The sequence below is a fragment of the Perognathus longimembris genome, chromosome 13 (genome assembly GCF_023159225.1).
Source record: "Perognathus longimembris pacificus isolate PPM17 chromosome 13, ASM2315922v1, whole genome shotgun sequence".
Taxonomy (NCBI): domain Eukaryota; kingdom Metazoa; phylum Chordata; class Mammalia; order Rodentia; family Heteromyidae; genus Perognathus; species Perognathus longimembris.
This window is the reverse complement of record NC_063173.1, coordinates 49,461,127-49,483,178: the sequence shown is the minus strand read 5'-3', so window position 1 is coordinate 49,483,178 and position 22,052 is coordinate 49,461,127. Positions and strand designations below refer to the sequence as shown.

The following is a 22,052-nucleotide window of genomic DNA, read 5'->3' as shown; positions in this document are numbered from 1 at the left end:
AAGCAGAGGCCCTCACACACACACATGAGAAATAAATATCTATCATCAGACCTACACCTTGTATAGACATTCAAGGGCTAGGTTCTTTGTCTCTAGCCCATCATTAGCTCAACGCTTTTCAGAAAGCCACTAACCCTCTCTGAGTCCCATGGCCTGAGTCAGCTAGGAAGGGCATGTCACAAGAAAGCCAATGCCAGGGTTTCAGGCCTGCCTCTAAGCCACCGCGTAACGCTGAACAAGCTACAGTACTTCCCCTCTCTGGCCCTTAGCAGTGATATTTCTAAAAGGGGGGTTGGACAAGGCTATTCCTCAGCTCCTGATGCAGATGCTCAAGAATTCTATACAGCAAGTCACCTTGTGTACCTGGCATAGGGCCAACCATGGCTGTAGTAAGATTCAAGGACTGAACAGTCTGCAGATACAATTAGAGAAGGAAGTCTGGAGACAGGAGACCTTAAAGGCAGAGGCTGAGCTGAGCTCAATGGCCAAGGGTCACCTCTAATTGTGAGAGGGGAAAGCCAGGAACTCTACCCCCCTTGGGGCATAGGGAGGCACACAGATAGCCGTTTCCTATGGACACTTGAAGCAAACCCCAATGGATTGGTAGCCCAGGTGTTGTCTTTCCTCTACCTGGATCCTGAGGCAGGAAAACAGCCTCCGAATAGCGACTGAAGGACACATAGCTCTCGGCCCCGTTGATGAGTCCATCATTTTGACGGTGAAAGGTAATATTGGTGAAGCCAGCCACACAAGCCCTGCGGGTGACGAAGAACAAAATCAGGCTGTGAAGATACGTCTAGTGCCACAGGCATATAGGGGGGTTTGTTTGTTTTTGTTTTTGAGCACAACTACCCAAAATGAAGACATTACCGATAGGAACCCAGAGGTTCCAGCTTCCCATTGTAATACCCGAGGGTGGTGGACTCATTCCCAACGTCGATTTCGTATTTCAAGACTTGAGACAAGCCCTGAGAGTGCCCTTTTTCCTCCGTTCTAATGAGGTATGTCACGTAAGTATCCGAGGCCCCCTTTTTGAAATCTTCGTACGTGTATTTCAAAACATCTGTAGAAGGATGGCCCGCTAAGAAAGGCACACAGAAGACAAGTTGTAAGTGAAGGCAGAGGAGGACGTCTGTCTCCCACATATAAATAATAACACTGGTGCAGGGGAACATGTCACTAGCTTCCATCTCCCACGTACCTCTTAGAGCCAGGCTTTGCTTACATTAAATTCTGAGCACTTCTTACAGTAACTCATCTCATCACCACAAATCTCATCACTCAGGATTATTGCCCCCATCCTAAAACTAGTAAGACTTGGTCCAAGGTCACACTGCCCACGTGATACAGCTGGATTCCTAATGAAAACATCTGGCCCATGCCTGTGGTCTTGCTCTTCACAAGCCAGAAATGGTCAGCCTAGTTATATGCAACATTGCCAAATCACCTGAATCACTTGAGCTTGGCATTGGCTGAAAACTAGCGCGCGCACACACGCACACACACACACACACACACACACACACAAAAAGACCCTGGAATAGACCAAAACAGGATCAGAGGAGGGCTCATTAATCTTTTTTTTTTTTGGGGGGGGGGGATAAGGAGTGCAAGTCCTAGGGCTTGAACTCAGGGCCTAGGCATTGTCCTGAGCTTCTATGCTCAAGGCTAATGCTCTGCCACTTGAGCCACAGCTCCACTTCTGGCTTTTGAGTAGTTCATTAGAGATAATGAGTCTCACAGATTTTCCTGCCCAGGCTGCCCAGTCATCAGATCTCGGCCTGCTGAGTCACTAGAATTACAGGCATGAGTAACAGGCGCCTGGCAATCAATCATGATTGAAATTCTGGAATAGGTTTATGATACCAGCACATTTCTATCCTCCAGGTCCCCATACCACTGAAAATAAGTTTGGTTCTTACCTTCTTCTAGGATGTTGAGACAGAGAAGGCCCTACATCACTCACATCACATCAACCACCAAAAATAACTAAACTAGGCCTGTGCCAAACACTCAAGTCATTCCCTTCTTACTGCCAAGGAGAGAACAGCAGCAGTTGAGGAAAATCCGCCTTAACCCGCCCTCCTCTCTGAGCAGCAGCATGCTCTTTGCAAGGCCTCACCAACAAATAAAAGTGTTTCTTTATTAGGGGAAAATCAGCCTCTTATGGACGAACTGGAGGAAAGGGTAGACAGAGTTGGTAAAGAGAAGAGAAATCTAGATCAGCAATGGGCAAGTTATCATCTGAGGGCCAAATCTAGCCACCACCTGTTTTGGCAAGTAACATTTCACAAGAAGAGGCACATACATTATTTATGTATCTTCTGTAATTGTTTGCATTCCATAATGGCAGAGCTGTCATAGAGACTGCAGGGTTTGCAAAGCTTAAGATACCTGCTCTTTAGAGCTTCAGAGAGCTGGGAATATGGCCTAGTGGTAGAGTGTTCGCCTCGTATACATGAAGCCCTGGTTTCGATTACTCAGTACCACATATATAGAAAAAGCCAGAAGTGGCGCTGTGGCTCAAGTGGTAGAGTGCTAGCCTTGAACAAAAAGAAGCCAGGGACAGTGCTCAAGCCCTGAGTTCAAGCCCCAGGACTGGCAAAAAAAAAAGAATGAGATTGTAGAGCTTCAGAGAAACTTTCACAACCCTTGAACTTTTATCAGGCTGAGGCCAGCCCTCCCTCTCTGAGAGCCAAAGCACAGGCTACAGCAGGGCTTTACCTTCCCCGGTGGTGAGAATGACAGCATAGGCTTTGATGGGTCCGTGGCTGGCTTCAAACCCACTGAACTTGACTTTTACTGAATTGTGGCTGATGGAGGTGATATTAGGGGATCCATCTGGAGGAGGAGGGTCTGAAACAAAACACCAACAGTTAAAACCAAACAAGGACCAAAAGCATTAAGAAAGAGAATGTGCTTGAATGCCCGCTCTCCTCAGGATCTGCCCCATCCTGAAACCTGCACATTGACCTCACGCAAAGCATATGCAGCAGCAGGAGGCTGGGACGAAAATCATCAACATGGAGAGACAATGGATATGGGGAAGCCTGGATCGCAACAACCCCTTCAGAGTGTCTCACCACATCCCATAGAGTACAGACGCCCAACAGCCAGGTGTGGTTTCATTATTGCTATTTCTACCACAGATCTATGTAAACAAACCTATGAAGGCAAATAAAAATAAACTAAGGAGGTTAAAAGACTTGTATACTAAAAACTAAGTGGTCATAAAGAAACTAATGTGCAAATGAAAGGAAAGGCATCCCATGTTCATAGATCAGGATAACATTAGTATTCTTTTTTTTTCTGACCATAGTTTTCCACTTAATAACCTCTCCTTTCTTTTTAAAATTTTTTTATTTTTTAATTGTTTTTTATTTGTTTTGTTTTTGTTTCCAGTCCTGGGGCGTGGACTCAGGGCCTAAGTACTGTCCCTGGCTTCTTTTTGCTCTTGAGCCACGGCGCCACTTCTGGCTTTTTTCTATATATGTGGTGCTGAGGAATCGAACCCAGGGCTTCATGTATACAAGGCAAGCATTTTACCACTAGGCCATATTCCCAGCCCCAACATTAGTATTCTTAAGATATCCGCGCTACTCAAAGCAATCTACATAGTCAATACTATCCCTATCAAAAATCCCAGTAGATTCTTTACAGAAATAAAAAACACAAAACTCATATAAACCTATGAAGGACCTGAAGAAGCCAAAATGATCCTGAAAGAACAAAAACAGGAGACTTGTACTTCCAGATTTTAGAATATATAACAAGGAACATTGTATGTATATGTCAAAAGGAAACACTCCTAAATACCTAATTGATTCTGAGTTTTTAAAAAAAGTGAAATTTTTTAATGTATTTATCAAGCTACAGAAATTAAAACATGATAGATATGAACCCACTGAACAGAATAGAGAATGTCCAATCAATCCCACGTATACAATCAACTGATTTCAACAGGGCAACAAAAAGGCACAATGGAGGAATGTCTCTTTGATAAACAAGGCTAAGCCAGGAGCTAGTACCTCATGCCTGTAATCCTAGCTACTCAGGAAGCTGAAATCTCAAGACTGTGGTTCCAAACCAGCCCAGACAGAAAAGTCTGTGAGACTCTTCTCTCCAATTAACCAACAAGATTCTAAAAGCCAGCCTTAAGCAAAAAAGCTAAGCATGAGCCAAGCAAGAGTACAGGCCCTGAGTTCAGTCCTCGTACCAGCAAAATAAGTAAATAAAGCTAACCAAACTAGATATCCACATGCACCACCCCCTCCCCTGCCTATGCCACACTCCAAATGGGTTCAAGACTTATAAGACACGATGGTGCCATTGTAAAATTCCCAAAAGTAAACATCAGGGGAAAGACAGTGAGTCTTGATGGTTGGTTTCTTGGATAGGACACTAAAAGCACAGTAGCAAAAGAAAAAATAATAATAAAATGAGATAATAACAAACTAGAAGCTGCACAGAAACAAAAAAACAAAATGAAAAGCCAGATGAAGGTAAGCTCCCTTTCTGTCTACCCACAGTGCTCTGACTCAAGCTGCGAAGCAGGGTAGAAGAACAAGAGAGAAGAGACCGGGACCCTAAGGCATGCACTTTAGGGAGGAAGGGTGAGCAAATGCCGTCATTATATTCCATGTGCATTACGTAAATATTGAACTACATGGTCGGAGAGTAGATGGGAAGGGAAATGAGGGAAAACAACAGAAGGAGTGACGCTGATCAAGGTGCACTGAACTCAGAACCTAACTTATGGAACTGAACCCTTTTTGTACAACTGCTTAACAACAATTTTTTTTTAAGTAAGTGCTTTTTATAGTGCACTAAGGGACTTTCTGCTTAAAGAAGGTACAGTGATGAGCGATTCTATAAACCAAAGTTCTAAGAGTATTTAAAAAAAAACAAGTCCCTGTGACTCTGCTTTTACAGACTGGATTTCTATAGAATAGGATACCTGTCTGCCAACAAAGACTTTATGGCAAGTAAGCCCCAAAAAAAAATTTTTTAAGGATTTCTGGGCCACGCTTGCTGCCCTGAGGCCCACCTGTAATGCCAGTGGTGCAGGTGTCCTGGGCAGGCGGCGCCATCTTTTCACAGGACAAGGTGGCAATGCTGATATTGTACGAGGTAGAAAAGTTCAGATATGTGACTTCCGCACTGCACTCGGTGCCGTTCTCCGAGACGCAGCTCTCCACGAGGGTGGCGTTCTCCCAAGCTCCGCTGCTGACCCCCAGCTCAAAGCCTGCATTGGCGCCCGGAGGGCAGGCCCACCTCAAAACCAAGGCTGGCTCTTTGGGGACCATCTCACAGTGGAAGGAGGTCACTGGCGCGGGATCTGCAAAACAAGCACAGTACAGGGTGCGGTTCCTGGGGTGCAGGACCCTAGCCCAGCCACGATAAAGATATCGTGTGTGGAACAGGCTCTGGCAGACCCTGAACAGACAGGAGCAGTCATCTCACTGCACTCAAGGCTCAGCAGGCCTGTTGGAGGGTTAAATGAAACACCAGGCATCAGTCATCAAACAAGATGTCCTGGAAAGAGAGAGAAGCCGGGCCCCACAAGAAGCACCACATTGAATGATGGCAACCTCATCACCTGCAACACTCCATTTAGGGCCTCCGTGGCCACATGAGCCATACAGTCCCATTTCACACATATATCAACTGAGGCTCAGTGAGGGTGAAGTAGTTTGCGGAAGATAATGGCTGATGAGGACAAAGCCAAAACTGGAACTTAGGTCTCCTAAATCTACATTTACAAACACAATGTGCTGACTACTACTCTATAGTGAATCGAGTCAGTGTCTTTATCCTTAAAATGAGGTGTTATTTGTATCTCCCCAAGGGTCTCAAATGTTATTGAGTGCCAAACTCAAAGGGAAGCTGTGATAATCCAGAGAACATCTATAGTAATAGTGCAGGCAAAGCTCTCATACATCACGGTTGTATTCCCCACACCCTTCCTGGAGACCTGGATTCTATGAATTGTTTGTTCCACTACAGGTTGTAATTATTGTAGTGTAGAGAGGTATCAGCAGTGGAAAATACCCAAATATAAAAGATCAGCTCCTAGCTGGGGACATGGCTCAAGTGGTAGAGCACCTGTCTTAGCAAATACAAGTCTCTGAGTTCAAACCCTAGTACTACCAAGAAAGGCAAAACAAACAAAATGAAGATAGGTGAGATGGAGCCTGATTAGACAGAGTGACTCAAGACCACAGGGATTCTCTATTCTCTAATGTGAAAGGTCCAAGGGCGGGCTGGGAATATGGCCTAGTGGCAAGAGAGCCTGCCTCATATACATGAAGCCCTGGGTTCAATTCCCCAGTACTACATATATGGAAAACAGCCAGAAGTGGCACTGTGGCTCAAGTGGCAGAGTGCTAGCCTTGAGCAAAAGGAAGCCAGGGACAGTGCTCAGGCCCTGAGTCCAAGGCCCAGGACTGGCAAAGAAAAAAAAAAAGAAAAGAAAAAGAAAAAAAGAAAGGTCCGAGGGCAAGGGCCTAGTTCAAGTATCATCAATGAGACCCCCAACTTCCAGTGAGCCTGAACCCACTTGAGTGAGGCATTTTAGAGAAGGGGGAGAGAATGAAGTGGTCCAGTGTATAGAGGCTCAGAACTGGGAGCCAACAGATCTCCTACAGAACCTTCCAGGGCCCCCCTCAGACCACAGGACTCATCCCGGCTCTGCTGGTCATCACACTTTCTCAATTGTAAAACAGGTACAGGTCAGGAGGGGAAAAGAGGCTGAGCATTCTTGTCATCTCCCGTCTGTGTAAAGGGAAAATCAGGAACAGCATAGCCAGATACCTTCCGCACCCTGGCCCAGTGTTTCTCTGGCTTCAGGTCCTGCCCCTCCCCTTTCTGCTCCCATGGGTCCACTCCTGCTACTTGACTTCCTGTTCTTCCTCCAACACACAGGGTCTCTAACCTCAGGACCTTTGCGCTGGATACTCCTCAGCCCCATAATATCCTGGCACCCTGATATTCACATGGCTGGCTCCTTTACTTCCTTCAGCTCTTTTCTCTGACTCACCTTTCTAATGAACCTTCTTTCATAGGACACCTCAGGCAACACCCTCAATAAACATCTCACTTCCACACTGTGCTCTTTAGCCACTCAACTGCCTCAAAGATCAAGGCAGGGCCAGTGAACAATTTTATGAAGCATCCATTCCTGTCCCCCCTCCCTGTCTTTAGCAGTAATAATCATATACTGGTGACCGTTGCTTATTTGTCTTGATTATTTGTCTTCCCCACAGGAAGGCCAGGATCTGTCTGTCTGGCATACAGGAAGTGATAAGCATGTATTGAACGAAGACATGATGAGCCCCTCCCCCCCCTCACCCTGAGACCTAACAACCCACAGGCTGGGGAGAGGTACCTGCCAGTAGCCACCACACAGGAAGGAAGCAAAGAAGCACCTGAGACTATTCACCTGTACAGAATGACTCCAACGTAGGTACTGACTCAAGACCATCCTCCACTTGTGCAAAGATCTCCACTGTGTAAGGAGAGCCAGGTGTTAACTCTGTGACTACCACGAAAGTTACTCCGATGTCTTTGATCTCTTGGGTTATGTTGCTGGTGTTTTCAGACCGTGTAATAACAAGGCGGTAGGAGTACGCTGCCGCAGATGCATCCATGTTATTCCAGCGGAAGACTGCTGCTGTGGTGTTGGGCTCCACTACAATGTAGGACACGTTACTGGGCTCTGGGTTTAAAAAACAAAAAACAATTAGCCAGGTAGTGGTGGCTCACACCTATGATCTTGGCTATTTGGGAAGCTGAGATCTAAGGATGGAGGTCTGAAGCCAGCCTGGGAAGTCTGTGAAACTCTTTTGGTTTTGTTTTGGGTTTTTTTTGTGCTGGTACAGAGGCTTAAACTTACAACCTGGGCCCTGTCCCTGAACATTTTTGCTCAAGGATAGTACTCTAACCCTTGCATCACATTAATTGGACATAAGAGTCTTACAGGGCCAGGTGCCAGTGGCTCATGCCTGTAATCTTAGCTACTAAGGAAGCTGAGATCCTCAGATGGCAGGTCAAAGCTAGCTTGGGCAAGAAAGTTCATGAGACTCTTATCTCCAATAAACTACTCAGAAAAAGCCAGAGCTGTGGTTCGAGTGATAGGGAACTAGCCTAGAGCAAAAGAAGCTCAGGGACAGCACCCAGGCCCAAAGTTCAAGCCCCAGGACTGGCCAAATAAAAAAACAAAAACAGAAGAAGAGTCTCATGAACTTTCCTGCCTGGCTAGATCTCAGCCTCCTGAGCAGCTAAGATTACAGGCATAAGCACCAGACACTCAGCTAAGTCTGTAAGACTCTCCAATTAATCACAGAAAAAGTCTGAAATGGCACTCTGTGGCCTAAGTGGCAGAGGTCTAGCCTTGAGCAAAAAAAGCTCAGGCCCAGAGTACAAGCCCCAAGCAAAGCTCCTCATCTGAGTTGGATCATCCAGTGCCACAAGATCCAGTCACTCTAATCTGTATTCCCAAGGAATGAGTAGATCAAAAATGTCCTCTGTTTTCATGGGATGAGTCAGTCACTTTCTGCCTCTCAAAACAATTCCATGTTCATATGGTTTTAACCACACTGGACCAAGAGAACAGGTGAGCCTTAGGCAAGGCTCAATGTAAAGCAACTAAAGGTTGAATGGAAGCCCAGAAATACAATGGACCCTTCTTCCACCCTTTAACAAGCTTCCTCCAAGCACAAGGCACAGAGACTCTCTCCTAGAAGGGCATCCTAGGAGACTCACGTGTGTAGTGTGCGATGGAGCCCATGTCCCCCTGGACTTGGTCTATTTCCGGAGTGATGGTAACATTGTACAAAGTCCCAGGGGTGAGGCCCTTCAGCAGGATGCTTTTCTCAGAACTGTTGGTTTTTCTGGAACCATACTGAGACTTTATAACTAAATGGTAGATGTATTCAGAAGCGTTGTCTCTGTTCTGCCATTCCAGTTGCATTTCAGTGTTGGTCACACTGACCACATGGATGTCATACACTGCACTAGAATCTGCTCAGAAGAAAGGAAGAAAAGAAAAAAGAAGTTGTTCGTGACCATTGTGACATTCGGCTTCAGTTCAAAGTGTCTGCCAAAACAAATGGTTCATTTCATTACTCAACTCTCCAATGAGTTCGCAAGGAGGGAACTCTGAGAACTAAACCTCATTTGTGGATTTACTACACACAGTTCTGACCATGCACGGATTAAAATAATAATAATACATTTTAAAAATCAGAACAAGTTTCAAAAACAAAAAATTTTAATGCCGACATGTGCATCAGTTGATGTAGAAAAGCCCTCAGTCAGTCCTACGACGTCATCCATCATACTGAAATAGCTGTGTGAGCCAAGCACCATGGCTTGTGCCCATAAGCCTAGCTTCTGAGCATGCTCAGGTCGAGAGGATTACAATTCAAGACCATCCAGGATGGAAACGTCCAAGACTTCATCTATCTATGATGCATATATCTGTCATCCATCCAGCTATTGTGAGAGCCTAAAAATAGGAGGATCATGGTGCAGATGTGTACTGGGTCAAAAAAGTGAGGTCCTAACTCAAAATAGCCAGTGCCAAAAGGGGCTGATATGCTTCAACAGTAGAGTTCCTGTATAGCAAGGGCAAGAATCCTACTAGTCTTTTTTTTTTTAAAGCCCACACTGGGTGCTACTGGCTCATACTTCAGAGGCTGAGATCTGAGGATCCTGGTTCCAAGCCAGCCAGAGGAGGAAAGCTCATAAGACTCTCCTAAATGCAACTGTGGCTCAAGTGGCAAAGTGCTAGCCTTGAGCAAAAAAAAGGGCAGGGACAAGGCGCAGGCCCTGAATTCAAGCCCCAGGACTGACACAAAACAAAAAACAATTAAAAAAAAAAACAAAACACCTCTAGGGCTGGGATTGTGGCTTAGTGGTAGAGTGCTTGTCTCACATATATGAAGTCCTGGGTTCAATTCCTCAGCACTACATAAATAGAAAAAGCCAGAAGTGGTGCTGTGGCTCAAGTGGCAGAATGCTAGCCTTGGGTAAAAAGAAGCCAGGAACAGTGCTCAGGCCCTAAGCATAAGCCCCAGGACCGGCAAAAAAAAACCTCACCCTGGATCAGTTTTATGGGTAATCATTATCTGCCAGTCCTGATAGGCAGACAATGGAAAACAAGACAAGTGTTAAAATTACCCTATACATTATATCATTTTCAGAGAAATGAATGAACCTGGAAAAGTCATATGTAGTGAAGTAAGCCATAGTCAGAGAATCAAAGAGCACATATTTTCTCTCACATGTGGGGGCTAGACATGAAATATGAACATATCTGAAAAAAATATTGAGGTCCATATACACAATCAAACGGATCACAGGGTGGTTTATGTAGGAGTGAGATTCCCACAGTTATAATCCCTCTGAACAATTAACAGTTTAACAAAACGAATGCCAGGAAACTAAAACATGTTTTGTCCAAGACGGGTGGGGACCAATGGGAAGGGAGCAGACAAATGAGCAAAGAGGAATGGTTGGCGAATACTCCCATAATATTCCAATGTACCTATGTGAAAATGGAACTAGGAAACTTGAGGAAAGGGGTGAAGATGGGACAGTTGAAGGATAGGTAGGAAGCAAGTGATGGAATGAAAGACTCTAATCAAGATACACCATATATATAAATTGGTATGCTAAATTGAAACCCCTTTGTACAACTATTTGAAAAAACAATTTTTAAAATTGCTCCATAGAAAATATATATGTGTGTATTTATGCATTATCAGTAATTAACTCCACTTGATGATTTATATAAGGTGAATTTTTTTCTTTTTCTTCATCAGTGCTTTGTATCATTGCATAAAGTAGCGATGAAATATTCTTAAGTTTCTTCTTTTCCTTAATACAAGAGCAGTACTTGATAAATCACTCTCATCTCATCTGTCACAGAGAAGCAGAGCCCACTTGCTTACCAGTTCTACTTGTAACTTCTTGGGATGGCCCTTCAGTCCCATTGGGTCCTAGTGGAAATATTTCAAAACGGTAACTGGTTCCAGGCTTTAGGTTATCAATGATGATCATGTGGTTGGTGGTCACATTCTCTTGATGTTTCCTAGTCCCCTCCTGCGTGGTAACAACCCTAAAGAACTCTGAGTCACTGCTGTTCCAAGCTAAGCCGATTTCCCTTGTGCGGACAAGTGTCACTTGAAGGTGGGAGACAGGACCAGGAGCTGGGAGAAGATAACAAATGATGAAATTAAACATTTCTATCTCTGTGAAGGAAGGGAAGGCATTGCACAAAAAGAAATGTACTTGTTACCTGACTCATGTAATTTTAATCCCTCTGTACATCACCTTTATAATAATAATAAATTTGAAAATAAAAAATCTCTAGCTCTGGGCTGTCATGATTCACACTATGGCCAGCCTAGACTATATAGCAAGACCTGTGCCAGACAGAGGGAGGGAGGAAGGGAGGAAGGGAGGAAGGGAGGGAGAGAGGAAGGGAGATGCCCAAAACATAGGTGTGACTACCTGTACAAAGTCATTCACAGAAATGAGCAGAGGCAAAGACTCCCCTTGCTCAGGGCAAAGGGCTCAGGTTCTAGAATAGAAACTTACCGCTCCCAGCTACTTTATCTTCAATGCACCATTAAGTCTCCTATGGGCCTAATGTCACATCTGTCACTTAGCAGAGAAGTGATGTGACACTACATTACCTCTCTCAGCCTTGGCTTCCTCAGCCATAAAATAAGATTAGCCGTGTGACAGAGACATTGTGAGCATTCACTGTGCCAGTGCAAAGAGAGCACATTACACGATGCTCAGTGTTGGCTGGGGTCAAACAGTGAGCACTACTGTAGGGGTCCCAGCGGGCTCCTGTGCTGGGCTGTACATTCCCTCAGGAAAGGAACAAAGCATCCTTTCCTCAGATCTAGGCCTGGCACATGGGAGACCACAAGAAAGGTTAGGCAGAGCACAAGTGAACTCACGGGTGTACACCTGGAGAAAGCCCGGCACACCCTTGACATCTTTCAGGAAAGGACACACTGTGACGTTGTACAAGGTGCTCGAGTGGAGTCCAGGGATGATGAGATATTTCTGAGAGACATTGAAGTTGAGAGAATCGGTGCCCCCAGCCACATGGACCTTGTACATGTAGTCAGAGGACGAACCATTGTATTTGTCTTTCCAGATCAGGGTCATGTTTGTGGCACTGATGACCACAACTTGGATGTCAAAAATTTGACCAGAATCTGTAAAAACAAAAGAGAAGTAAGAAAATAAAGGAATGGCCATACCTGATAATGAGTTGTTGTGGGGCCCAGGACCAGTGGCTCACACCTGTAATTCCAGCTACTCAGGATCTCATGCCAGCCTCAACAGGCAAGTTCATGAGACTCTTATCTCCCCAATTAAACTCCAAAGAAAAAGAAAGAAAACCAGAAATGGAGCTTTGGCTCAAGTGGTAGAGCACAAAAGCTCAGAGTTCAAGCCCCAGGACACACACACTCTCTCTGTGTCTCTCTGTGTCTCTCTGTCTCTCTCTCACACAGAAAGAAAGAGAGAGAGAAAGGGAAAGGGAAAGGGAAAGGGAAAGAGAAAGGGAAAGAGAAAGGGAAAGAGAAAGGGAAAGAGAAAGAGAAAGAGAAAGAGAAAGAGAGAAAGAGTTGTAATGGGGTTTCATCAACCTCGCGATTGTTCTCCATCTTCACCATATAACCATGACTAGAGTGTCATTGGTCACTGGGTCTCTCCCTCCAGGAACTCTGAATCCTGAGGGTCTCACTGGATGTAGGATTACTTAACCTCTCAGAATCTCCTAGGTACCAGCCTGTTTTCTGTCTCTGCTCCTCCTATTTCAACCTTCATTCCCTCAGTTCTGTGGGAATACAAATACATCTGGGTAAGACAACCCAAATCCATTTGTGCCCTGGGCCACCATGCCGCTGAGGGCCTGAGGTAATGCAAGGCAGCACTGGGATCCTGAGCTCAGAGCTCAACTGCATGTGTAAGGGCTAACCTGAGAACCTGAGTGACTAAATGTAAGTTTTAGCGTTAAAATTTTAACAGCTTCTAAATGCTGGTGATGACTCCATGCTAGAGGGCTGCACCCCCACCCATGAGAATAGTTTCTTGTAGTTTCACATTTAAAAAAAAGGGAGTCCTTGTTCCCCTCTGTACCTAGGTAGCAACCATGGTAATGGTAAAAAATGAGCAAAGTCATAGACTATAGAAATAACCATAATAGTAGTAGAAATGTCATGGTAACTGTTGGGTTGGTTTACTTATGACTGACTACTGGATTGTTTTAGCCCGCTCAAGCTTGCTTAGTGGTAATGGGAAAACATGATGGCAATTGTTAAAATAAAGTTGGTACTAGGTCAGCCTGACCGCAGAATTCTGCTTTTATAAATGGCTTGCTTAACCCATTTGTGACTTTCTCTACCCCGTGTTAACCCCCTGCATCAGTGCTACGTGACCACCTGCTGTCAGTTCCTGATACCAAGGCCAGTTCCCAATATCAAAGCCAAAATAGGTAACTGAAAGGGCAGATAGCCAATAGAAATAGGACAAAACTTGCTTGCCAAATGCCATCCAATCAAGTATCTGCCAAGTTGCCCCTGTTGTAATCACAATAAAAAACCCTGCCTAGGGCTGGGGATATAGCCTAGTGGCAAGAGTGCCTGCCTCGGATACATGAGGCCCTAGGTTCGATTCCCCAGCACCACATATACAGAAAACGGCCAGAAGCGGCGCTGTGGCTCAAGTGGCAGAGTGCTAGCCTTGAGCGGGAAGAAGCCAGGGACAGTGCTCAGGCCCTGAGTCCAAGGCCCAGGACTGGCCAAAAAAAAAAAAAAAAACCCTGCCTATCTGAGGGTTGGGGCTCTCAATCCAGATCTGCTGCGTCGGTGACACTTGAGAGTCCTGGCTCAAGCTTGCAATAAAGACTCTTGTGCGTTTTAATCGGAATCAGCTCCTTGATGGTCTTTGGGGACCCGAAATCTTGGCATAACACATGCAGTTTCCCATGTCCGTCTCAATTCCCCTATGTTACAAACTCCCTGAGAGCTGAAACCCTGGCCACAGTTCTTGGTGCCCTCATCAGCTACCAAACTGACAGTGGGCCTAGGATGAACCACACTCAGACGCAGCAATGAGCATGTCAACTAGTGTTTCAAGAGAAAGGTTCCCGTGCATTCCAAGGGCAAGCTAAAGACAGAAATTCATTTTCTTATCCTAAGGGTGGAAAAGCTCTACACAATGACAGAAGATCAAAACATTCTGTCTCCGTGGCTAATAAGAAGTGACAGGAAAGACAGACATAAAGACAGCACCCAGAGTCTTTACATGGCACAGTGTTATATATGTCTTAGTGAGCTTTTACAACCACAGAGGTTTAAAGAAACTCAATGGATCTGCTCTACTCCAAAGCTCCCAGCCCCCCAACACTCTCTGTCGACAGAATTGACTGTTAAATAAGAAATGACTCGGATCCAAAGCAAAACTATCAGCAAGGAATCTCAAAAATAAAACCCATTTCACAAAATTCCACCTACTTGTGAGGAAAGAGATGGCCTGGGGCTGTCCTTCTGTGCCATCCGCTGCTTGAGAATAAACAGTGGCCACATACTGAGTGTCAGGTGCTAAGCCAAAGAGCTGTACTTCTGTGTCTAGGGACTCCTTGCCAAGTTCCTCCGGGCTCACCTCTGGGCTTCTCTCTGTGTTGTTGGCATCTGGTTTGAGCACAAACACAAAGACATCAACCACAAGAGGAACACATCCTCCATCTTTCAGGGTCTTATCCATATGGTGATTCATCCAACAGTACCCACCGCTAGAGCTTCATAAATATCTGTCTGGGTATATCACTTTATACTATTGTCCCAGGTACGCCACAGATGGCTTGCATTCTCACTCAACTCTCATATCTGGACCATTGTCCTTCCTTATGATTTCCACGGACAGCTACCCAAAGCCCACTCAAGGAATGCTTTCAGTGGACCAGACCCTAGCCAGGACAGGAGCAGCAAGGTGTGAAAATGGAAAGGTCATTGTTCTGTGTGGAAAGAGCCATTCTGAAAAGCAAAGCTGCTACACATAATGATGCAAAAAGAAGGGATGGAAATTGCCTTGTTTCCTTAATACCTTGCTGCCTACAGTAGGAACTATAGGTGGACCAGAAATTACTCTTTCCGGTCTAGTTTCCATCTGTCACTTGAAATCAAAAGCCTAACAGTCAGGTGCCAGGTGCTAGGGAGGAAAGAGGAATGGAGAGAGGGATGGAGGGAGGGAAGAAGGGATGGAGGATAAAGGGGAGAGGGAGGGAGGGAGGGAGGGAGGGAGGGAGGGAGGGAGGGAGGGAGTAAAATAATAGGAGTAAAATAAGGATTAAGTACTTGCTTTCCTGTTCTATATGGTTATCACAGAGATTCCTGAAAATGCCATGAAATCTAAATGACCTCTAAAGTCTGCTAGATTTCCTCCCATGCATACACCTTTCCTCACGGGCTGTGCTAAGTCCCTCCTTAGGTTAACTCACCTGTTACCTGTTCAACTGAAAGATTAAAGACAAAAAGAGCCCGTCTATGGTCCCAACTGCCAGAAGTCTCAAGACCCATCGCCATTCTGAACCCCAAAATGTTAGCCTATACAATAAAACCGTCTTCCTTTCCTTCACAGAGAAGCATAGGACCAAACTTAAATGTGGATGGGAAGTCTTAAATCAATTCTAGAACTCCATACATACATGAGTACAGTATTTAAAAAAAAAAAAACTAAAAAGTAACTGAAAGTAAATGCCAGAACTTACCACCTTCTGTATCCAGAAGTGTCTTATTTAATTTTGGAAGAATCCTGACAACATGGCGAAATCCTGGCTTCAAGCCTGAAATGTTGACTGCTAAGTCTTGAACCAACTCGCTATGGTTGCTAGTGCTTTGAAGAAATACCCGACAAGATTCAGTGCCATTGTCATTGCTCCAGGTCAGAACAGCATGCGCCCTACCCATGAAGGCAACACGAAGGTTCGACACTGGAAGAGGCTCTGTTTTGAAACAAAAAATGAACCTTCATGAAACGATATATTCATGAACCATCAGCACAAGCCAAGTACCAGTGGCTCATCCCTGTAATCCATTCTTGCAACTCCAGAGGCTGAGATCTGAGGATTAAAGTTGGAAGCCTGCCCAAGCAAGAAAGTTTATGGGACTCTATTCTCCAATTAACAACCAAAAAGCAAGAAGTGGACCTGTGACTCCCATGGTAGAGAGCCAGCCTTGACTGGAAAAGCCAAAGGACAACTCCCAGGCCCTAAGTTCAAGCCCCAGTATGGGCACACAAAGATAGACAGACAGACAGACAGACAGACAGACAATTAACTGGCTAAATGTTGAAAACGCTAAAAAGCCACTAGAAGCCATTTATTTGGTGCTCAGCTGCTCCATGGGCAAAGGAGATGTTGTGTGGACCTGGCTGACTTCATGTTACAGGTTTCACCAGCCCATGGGGTTTCCAAGCCAGAGATTTGCCAGTCAACAAGGTATCTATCTATCCATCCATCCACTCATTGATCTATCTCCCTCCTCCTCTCTGCAATGTCCTGGCCTCCTTTTGCCCCCTTCCCTTCCACCTTCCTTTTACTTACACACACACACACACACACACACACACACACACACTCGCATGCACACACGCACATACACCAACAAAGGGCCTCTTTTTCTCTCATCTTAGAAAGAGATCCTCATGTATTGGTTACATTTAAATTTCTTTCTTTTTTTTTTTTTTTTTTTTTTTTTGGTAGGGGGGCATACTGGGGTTTGAACTAAAGGCCTTACGTTTGCTAACATGCAAGGGACTCTACCACTTCATTGAACGTTGCCTCTAGTCCCTTTTGCACTGGCTATTTCTGAGATAGAGTTCTACCTCCTTCCCAGGCACACACCAGGACCTTAACCCACCTATTTTAGACTTCTACTGTAGCCATGATGACAGACAAATGAATGTCATCATACCCAGCTTCTTCTGCTGAGACAGTCTTGAGGATTTTTTTTATCAGAGACAGCTGGCCTGGAACTGCCATCCTCTCCATTTCTCAGCCTCCCACAGAGCTGGAATAACAGACACACATGCCCAGCTTTGGGTTTAGGAGAGGTCCTGTGGATGTGCTCAGGCTAATCTTGACCTTGTTGCCCTCTCATTCTCGAAGCCAGGACTATAGGCATGAGCAAGCATCCAGCTATAGATTTCATTTTATTCTTTCCAGCTTAAAAAAGCTGCTAAATTTGGCTATAACAACTCATGAAGGTACTGACGTGCGAGCTAAACCTCAATCCAAAGTTGTCGAGAACCTTAATTCAAGCCTGTCATGCCACTCTTACTTCATTTGAAACACAAATTGTTCTGTAAAGTATATCAAATTCTTCTTCCCAATAGAAGGTTCTGGGAATTTATAAACACTGCATCAATGTCTGGAGGAGCTTAAAAGGTGAGAAATGACTGGTCATCAAATCATATTTCTAATGAAATCTCCACTCCAGGGTCTTACCAAAAAATAAAAATAAGTAGGTCTGAAACAATAATAATAGAAGTTTCTTTTTTTTATTTTGTAACAAGATGGTTGAGGCTTCCAAAATCACACAGGACCCTAATCTTGTACAGACAAGGGATCATGATCACTCGGTACACCTGTCACCTTACCTGTTGTGACATTTTTGTACATGGGATCTCCCCAGACAGGACTGGGTATTCCCGGGACAATGGAGAATGTGTAGGAAGTCGCTGGACACAAACCTGTGAGGTTATACTGGTAGTCTGAAGCAGTTGTGTCATTGTGTTTCCAGGTGAGGATCACATTGGTTAGATTGATGAAAACACTTTCAATGTCAGACACAGGACTGGGTGCTATTCAAAGGTTTTCAAGGAACACGGGGGGGGGGGGGGAAGAAAAATTATGATTAAAACACACATGCAAGAGTAACATCTGCTCAATAGGTCTACTTTCCAAAGCTGGACTTGTAGAACTACCCTATGGGTTAGCAGAGTGCTCTGAAGTGAGCCCCTCAGATTCACTCAAGGCTCAAGTTCCCCTGGCAACTGCTTAAAAGACCACACCAAAACTAAAGGTTTAATTCTGTGCTACCACGGGATAATAAACAATATCACTAGACTGGAACTGGGTTCAGTCCTGTTTATTCCTAGCCTTATAATTGTACTCAATATCATTGAACCTCTTAACTTACAAAACTTCTAGATCACAGTTCAAAAATCAAGACACTTTTATCTTCTTAATGCCATCTAGTATCCCAGAGAAATTTTGTTTATATAAGGTTATATTTATACTCAATTATAGATAGCAGATCTTTTTTTTTTTTTTCCCTGCCAGTACTGAAGTTTGAACTCAAGGCCTCATGCTTACTTGTCTGGCTCACTTGGTTGGCAATCTACCATTTGGGCTGTGTCTCAAACCCAGACCTTTGCAAATTATTTTGGAGGTGGAGTCTCACAAGCTGTTCTGGCTAGGCTGACCTTGAACCATGATCTTCTAGGTCTCAAGCCATTTGAGTAGCTAGGATTACATGCGTAAGCCACCATGTTTATATATGATAACACAACTATTCCATTAACCATTACTATAATGATGTCATCATCCTTTATCATATAGAATACAACCATGTAGTTATGACAGAATGAAAACAACAATTGAGCATTGCTATAATAACACATCAGAGAGCCTTTGAGATTTCCTCAAAGGGGACCTCATACAGATTCTGAGACCACACTTTTAAGAAGCAACAATCTAACCTATAAGTCAAAACATTTTTTTCTGTAAGAGCTATAGAACAAGTATTTTTTAGGCCTTAAAAAAAAATAAGTTGCTGTTACTACTCAATTCTAACATGAATGCAGCCCAGGGCAGGCCACAAATATGAGAGCATGGAGGTGTTTCAGTACAACTTGACATACAGAAAACTGTAGTGGGTCAGTATTGGATTACTATTATTATCTGCCTATTATCATTTGGACATCTGAATGCAAGGCAGTCATAAATTTAGGCTATAGAGATATTTCTGTTGATAGAGAAAACTAATCTTCATAAACAGGTAATGGGGAAAAAGAAGACCTCCAAAACCACATGTAGAAAATGACCTTAAGGGGCTAGGAATATGACCTAGTGGTAGAGCATTTGCCTAGCATACATGAAGCCCTGGGTTCGATTCCTCAGCACCACATATATAGAAAAATCCAGAAGTGGTGCTGTGGCTCAAGTGGTAGAGAGTGCTAGCCATGAGCAAAAAGAACCCAAGGACAGTGCTCAGGCCCTGAGTTCAAGCCCCAGGATTGGCACAAAAAAAAAAAATGACCTTAAGGTGCAATCTATACATATGTCTTAAAATTGTAAAAATAGGGCTGGGAATATGGCCTAGTGGCAAGAGTGCTTGCCTCCTACACATGAAGCTCTCGGTTCGATTCCCCAGCACCACATATATGGAAAATGGCCAGAAGGGGTGCTGTGGCTCAGGTGGCAGAGTGCTAGCCTTGAGCGGGAAGAAGCCAGGGACGGTGCTCAGGCGCTGAGTCCAAGGCTCAGGACTGGACCAAAAAAAAAAAAAAAACTAAAAATAACATACACCAAAAGTTACCCATGAATGTTTCTGGCTGAAAGTTTACATGTGGACTGTTTTGTTTTTACTGGTAGTTGATATTTGCATTATGAATCCCCCTATTCTATTATTATAAACTATTTAAAATTTTCATGATGCTTAAATGAAAAACAGAATTTAGAAAATATGACATCTATAAATCACCCTGGTCTCCTTTAAGCAGCATCCCTATTTGGCAGGAAGCACAGCACACTTGTTTATCAGTTCTATTTGTAACTGCTCAGGATGGTCCTTTGGTTCCATTGGGTCCTTATGGAAATATTTCAAAACAATAACTGGTTCCAGGGTATACACCATCAAGGGCAATACCTTGTTTGGTAGTAGTATTTTCAAACTTCTCAGTTCCATTCTGTGTGGTAAAAATTAAGGACTTTGAGTCATTGCTTTCCTTCGAGCTGTCATTCTGAAAGCTGGAAACTGGATCAAGGCCTGTGGGAAGATAAGGAATAATTAGATGATTTATGATCTAGAAGACAGAGTGAGCAACCCTCACTAAACACAGAGCACAGAGGCATATTTAGAACACCTGGTCTCTCCTTTGCTTTCCTTTACATCACCAACTACAACATAAGCCCTCAGAAACTACTGTTTCTGGCCATGAAGCAAGCACTTGCTCATAAGAATATAATCAAAAATCTGATCATCATTCACAGGAAAATGAGAGGGACAGGAATAGTTTCCCCACAGTCAGGACTGAGGCTCTGGAAGATAAACTTGGCCATTTCTGAGTGCTTTGCCTTGGATACACTACAAAACTTTTGTTTACAGAGGTACAGCAGAAGCTGCTGTCCACTCCCAAGGTGCCTTTCCCCTGCTCTTTCCCTCATCACACATCTCCAGAGTTTTATCTGTGTATATGATGGTGAGGAATAAAGACTGCATTTCCCATCCTCCCTTGCAGCAAAGTACTCAGGTGGTTAAGGTATATAATGTGGGCACACGTTCTATATGGCATCTAGGAAATGAAGCCTTAAATGGAAGAGCTCTACATTGTGCCTGCATCCTTCCTCTAACAGGAAGGTGGATGGGTTGCCTGGAGCTCAAGCTGACTGGCTCTGATAGTAGCAGCAGCTGCTTCCCGCTCACCAAGTGGAAGCTGAGAACACACCTAACTGGATACGGTAATGACAGCAGAAACATCCTGTGACTGTGACGTAGGGGGTTATGCCCACAGCCTCAGTCTTTTGAGTAGGCCTACATCCCACTCCCCAGGAGTTATGGCCTATATTTTGTCCACCCTCAACATCCATATGTTCAATCCATAACCTCTAGTACCTCAGAAGGGGACTGGCTGTATTTGCAATCTTTCAAGAAGTATTTAGTTTAAAATGAATCTATAAGGGTAGGACCTCTCTGGGAAGACTATATTCTTATAGAAAGAGGAGATCAGCCCAGGGACACAAATAGACTATAAAGGACAACCACATGAAGGCACAGGAAGAAGCTTAAAAGAAAGACCTCAGGGAAAGAAAAAAAAATCAAACCTACTAAACACTTGATCTGTGACTCCTTGCCTCCTGAACTGGGAGAAAACAAATTCCCAGGTACTCATTACAGCCCCCTGGCCAACTAAGACACACATCCTTCCAAGGATTCTATAAACCCAGGAAAAATTCCTTCTGCCTTAAAAGAGCTCATGGTTTCTGCTTCCTGCAACTGAGTCCTGGCCAGCACTCCACCAGAGGCTAGAGGTAGAAGTCTTCCTTTGCACCAGTGACTCCACGTTGCACAAGCTACCTTCCACTATACAAAACAAACTGATGGCAGGAGAGACATGTCCGCCCCATTGTTAGCACAGACTGTGCCCACTACTACTATTTACTGAGATTTGCCTTCTTTGAAGGGTTTAGCAAGATCTGCCCTTCTATCGGGCAATGTGTGAGCAATTTAATTATTATTATCTGTATTGGTTCATAGCCTCTGCAATTCTTCCCAGTTAGGGAAAAAAAGAAAAATATTCCAAAGGTTTAAAAGTAGATAAAAGCTTCCAGATTATATTTTTCCCCCAAAATATATCTATTTTTAAGTGCTAAATATTAGCCAGACACCAGTGGCTTATGCCTGTAATCCTAGCTACTCAGGAGGCTGAGATCTAAGGATCTTGGTTAGAAGTATAGGCAGAAACGTCCATGAGACTCTTTATCTCCAATTAGTCACCAAGCTGGAAATGGAGCTATGGCTCAAGAGGTAGAGCTAGCCTTGGACAAAAAAGGCTCAGGTATAGCACCCTGGTCCTGAGTTTAAGCCCCAGGACCAACACACACACACAATACTATTATTATCTTACAGAAATATCTTGGGGGCTGTAAGTGTGGTTTAGTGGCAAAGTGCTTGCCTAGCATGCATGAAGTCTTGGGTTCCATTCCTCAGTACCACAGAAAACAGAAAAAAAGCCAGAAGCGG

General features: G+C 44.2%; 1 protein-coding gene across 1 annotated transcript in view; it reads right to left on the bottom strand.

The window, feature by feature from the left end:
* Ptprj (protein tyrosine phosphatase receptor type J) overlaps positions 1 to 20,371 on the bottom strand; it is a 39,685-nt gene extending 19,314 nt beyond the window's left edge. Inside the window, exons 1-13 of the mRNA XM_048361315.1 lie at positions 20,335 to 20,371; positions 19,959 to 20,078; positions 17,686 to 17,889; positions 15,792 to 16,030; positions 14,544 to 14,721; positions 11,976 to 12,239; positions 10,956 to 11,213; positions 8,764 to 9,021; positions 7,442 to 7,717; positions 5,048 to 5,338; positions 2,725 to 2,856; positions 871 to 1,081; positions 631 to 755 (exon numbers count right to left, since the gene is read on the bottom strand). Of these exons, the coding sequence (XP_048217272.1) occupies positions 631 to 755; positions 871 to 1,081; positions 2,725 to 2,856; positions 5,048 to 5,338; positions 7,442 to 7,717; positions 8,764 to 9,021; positions 10,956 to 11,213; positions 11,976 to 12,239; positions 14,544 to 14,721; positions 15,792 to 16,030; positions 17,686 to 17,889; positions 19,959 to 20,078; positions 20,335 to 20,371 (2,593 nt within the window). The remainder of the gene's footprint in view (positions 1 to 630; positions 756 to 870; positions 1,082 to 2,724; positions 2,857 to 5,047; positions 5,339 to 7,441; positions 7,718 to 8,763; positions 9,022 to 10,955; positions 11,214 to 11,975; positions 12,240 to 14,543; positions 14,722 to 15,791; positions 16,031 to 17,685; positions 17,890 to 19,958; positions 20,079 to 20,334) is intronic.
* Between the last annotated feature and the right edge of the window lie 1,681 nt (positions 20,372 to 22,052).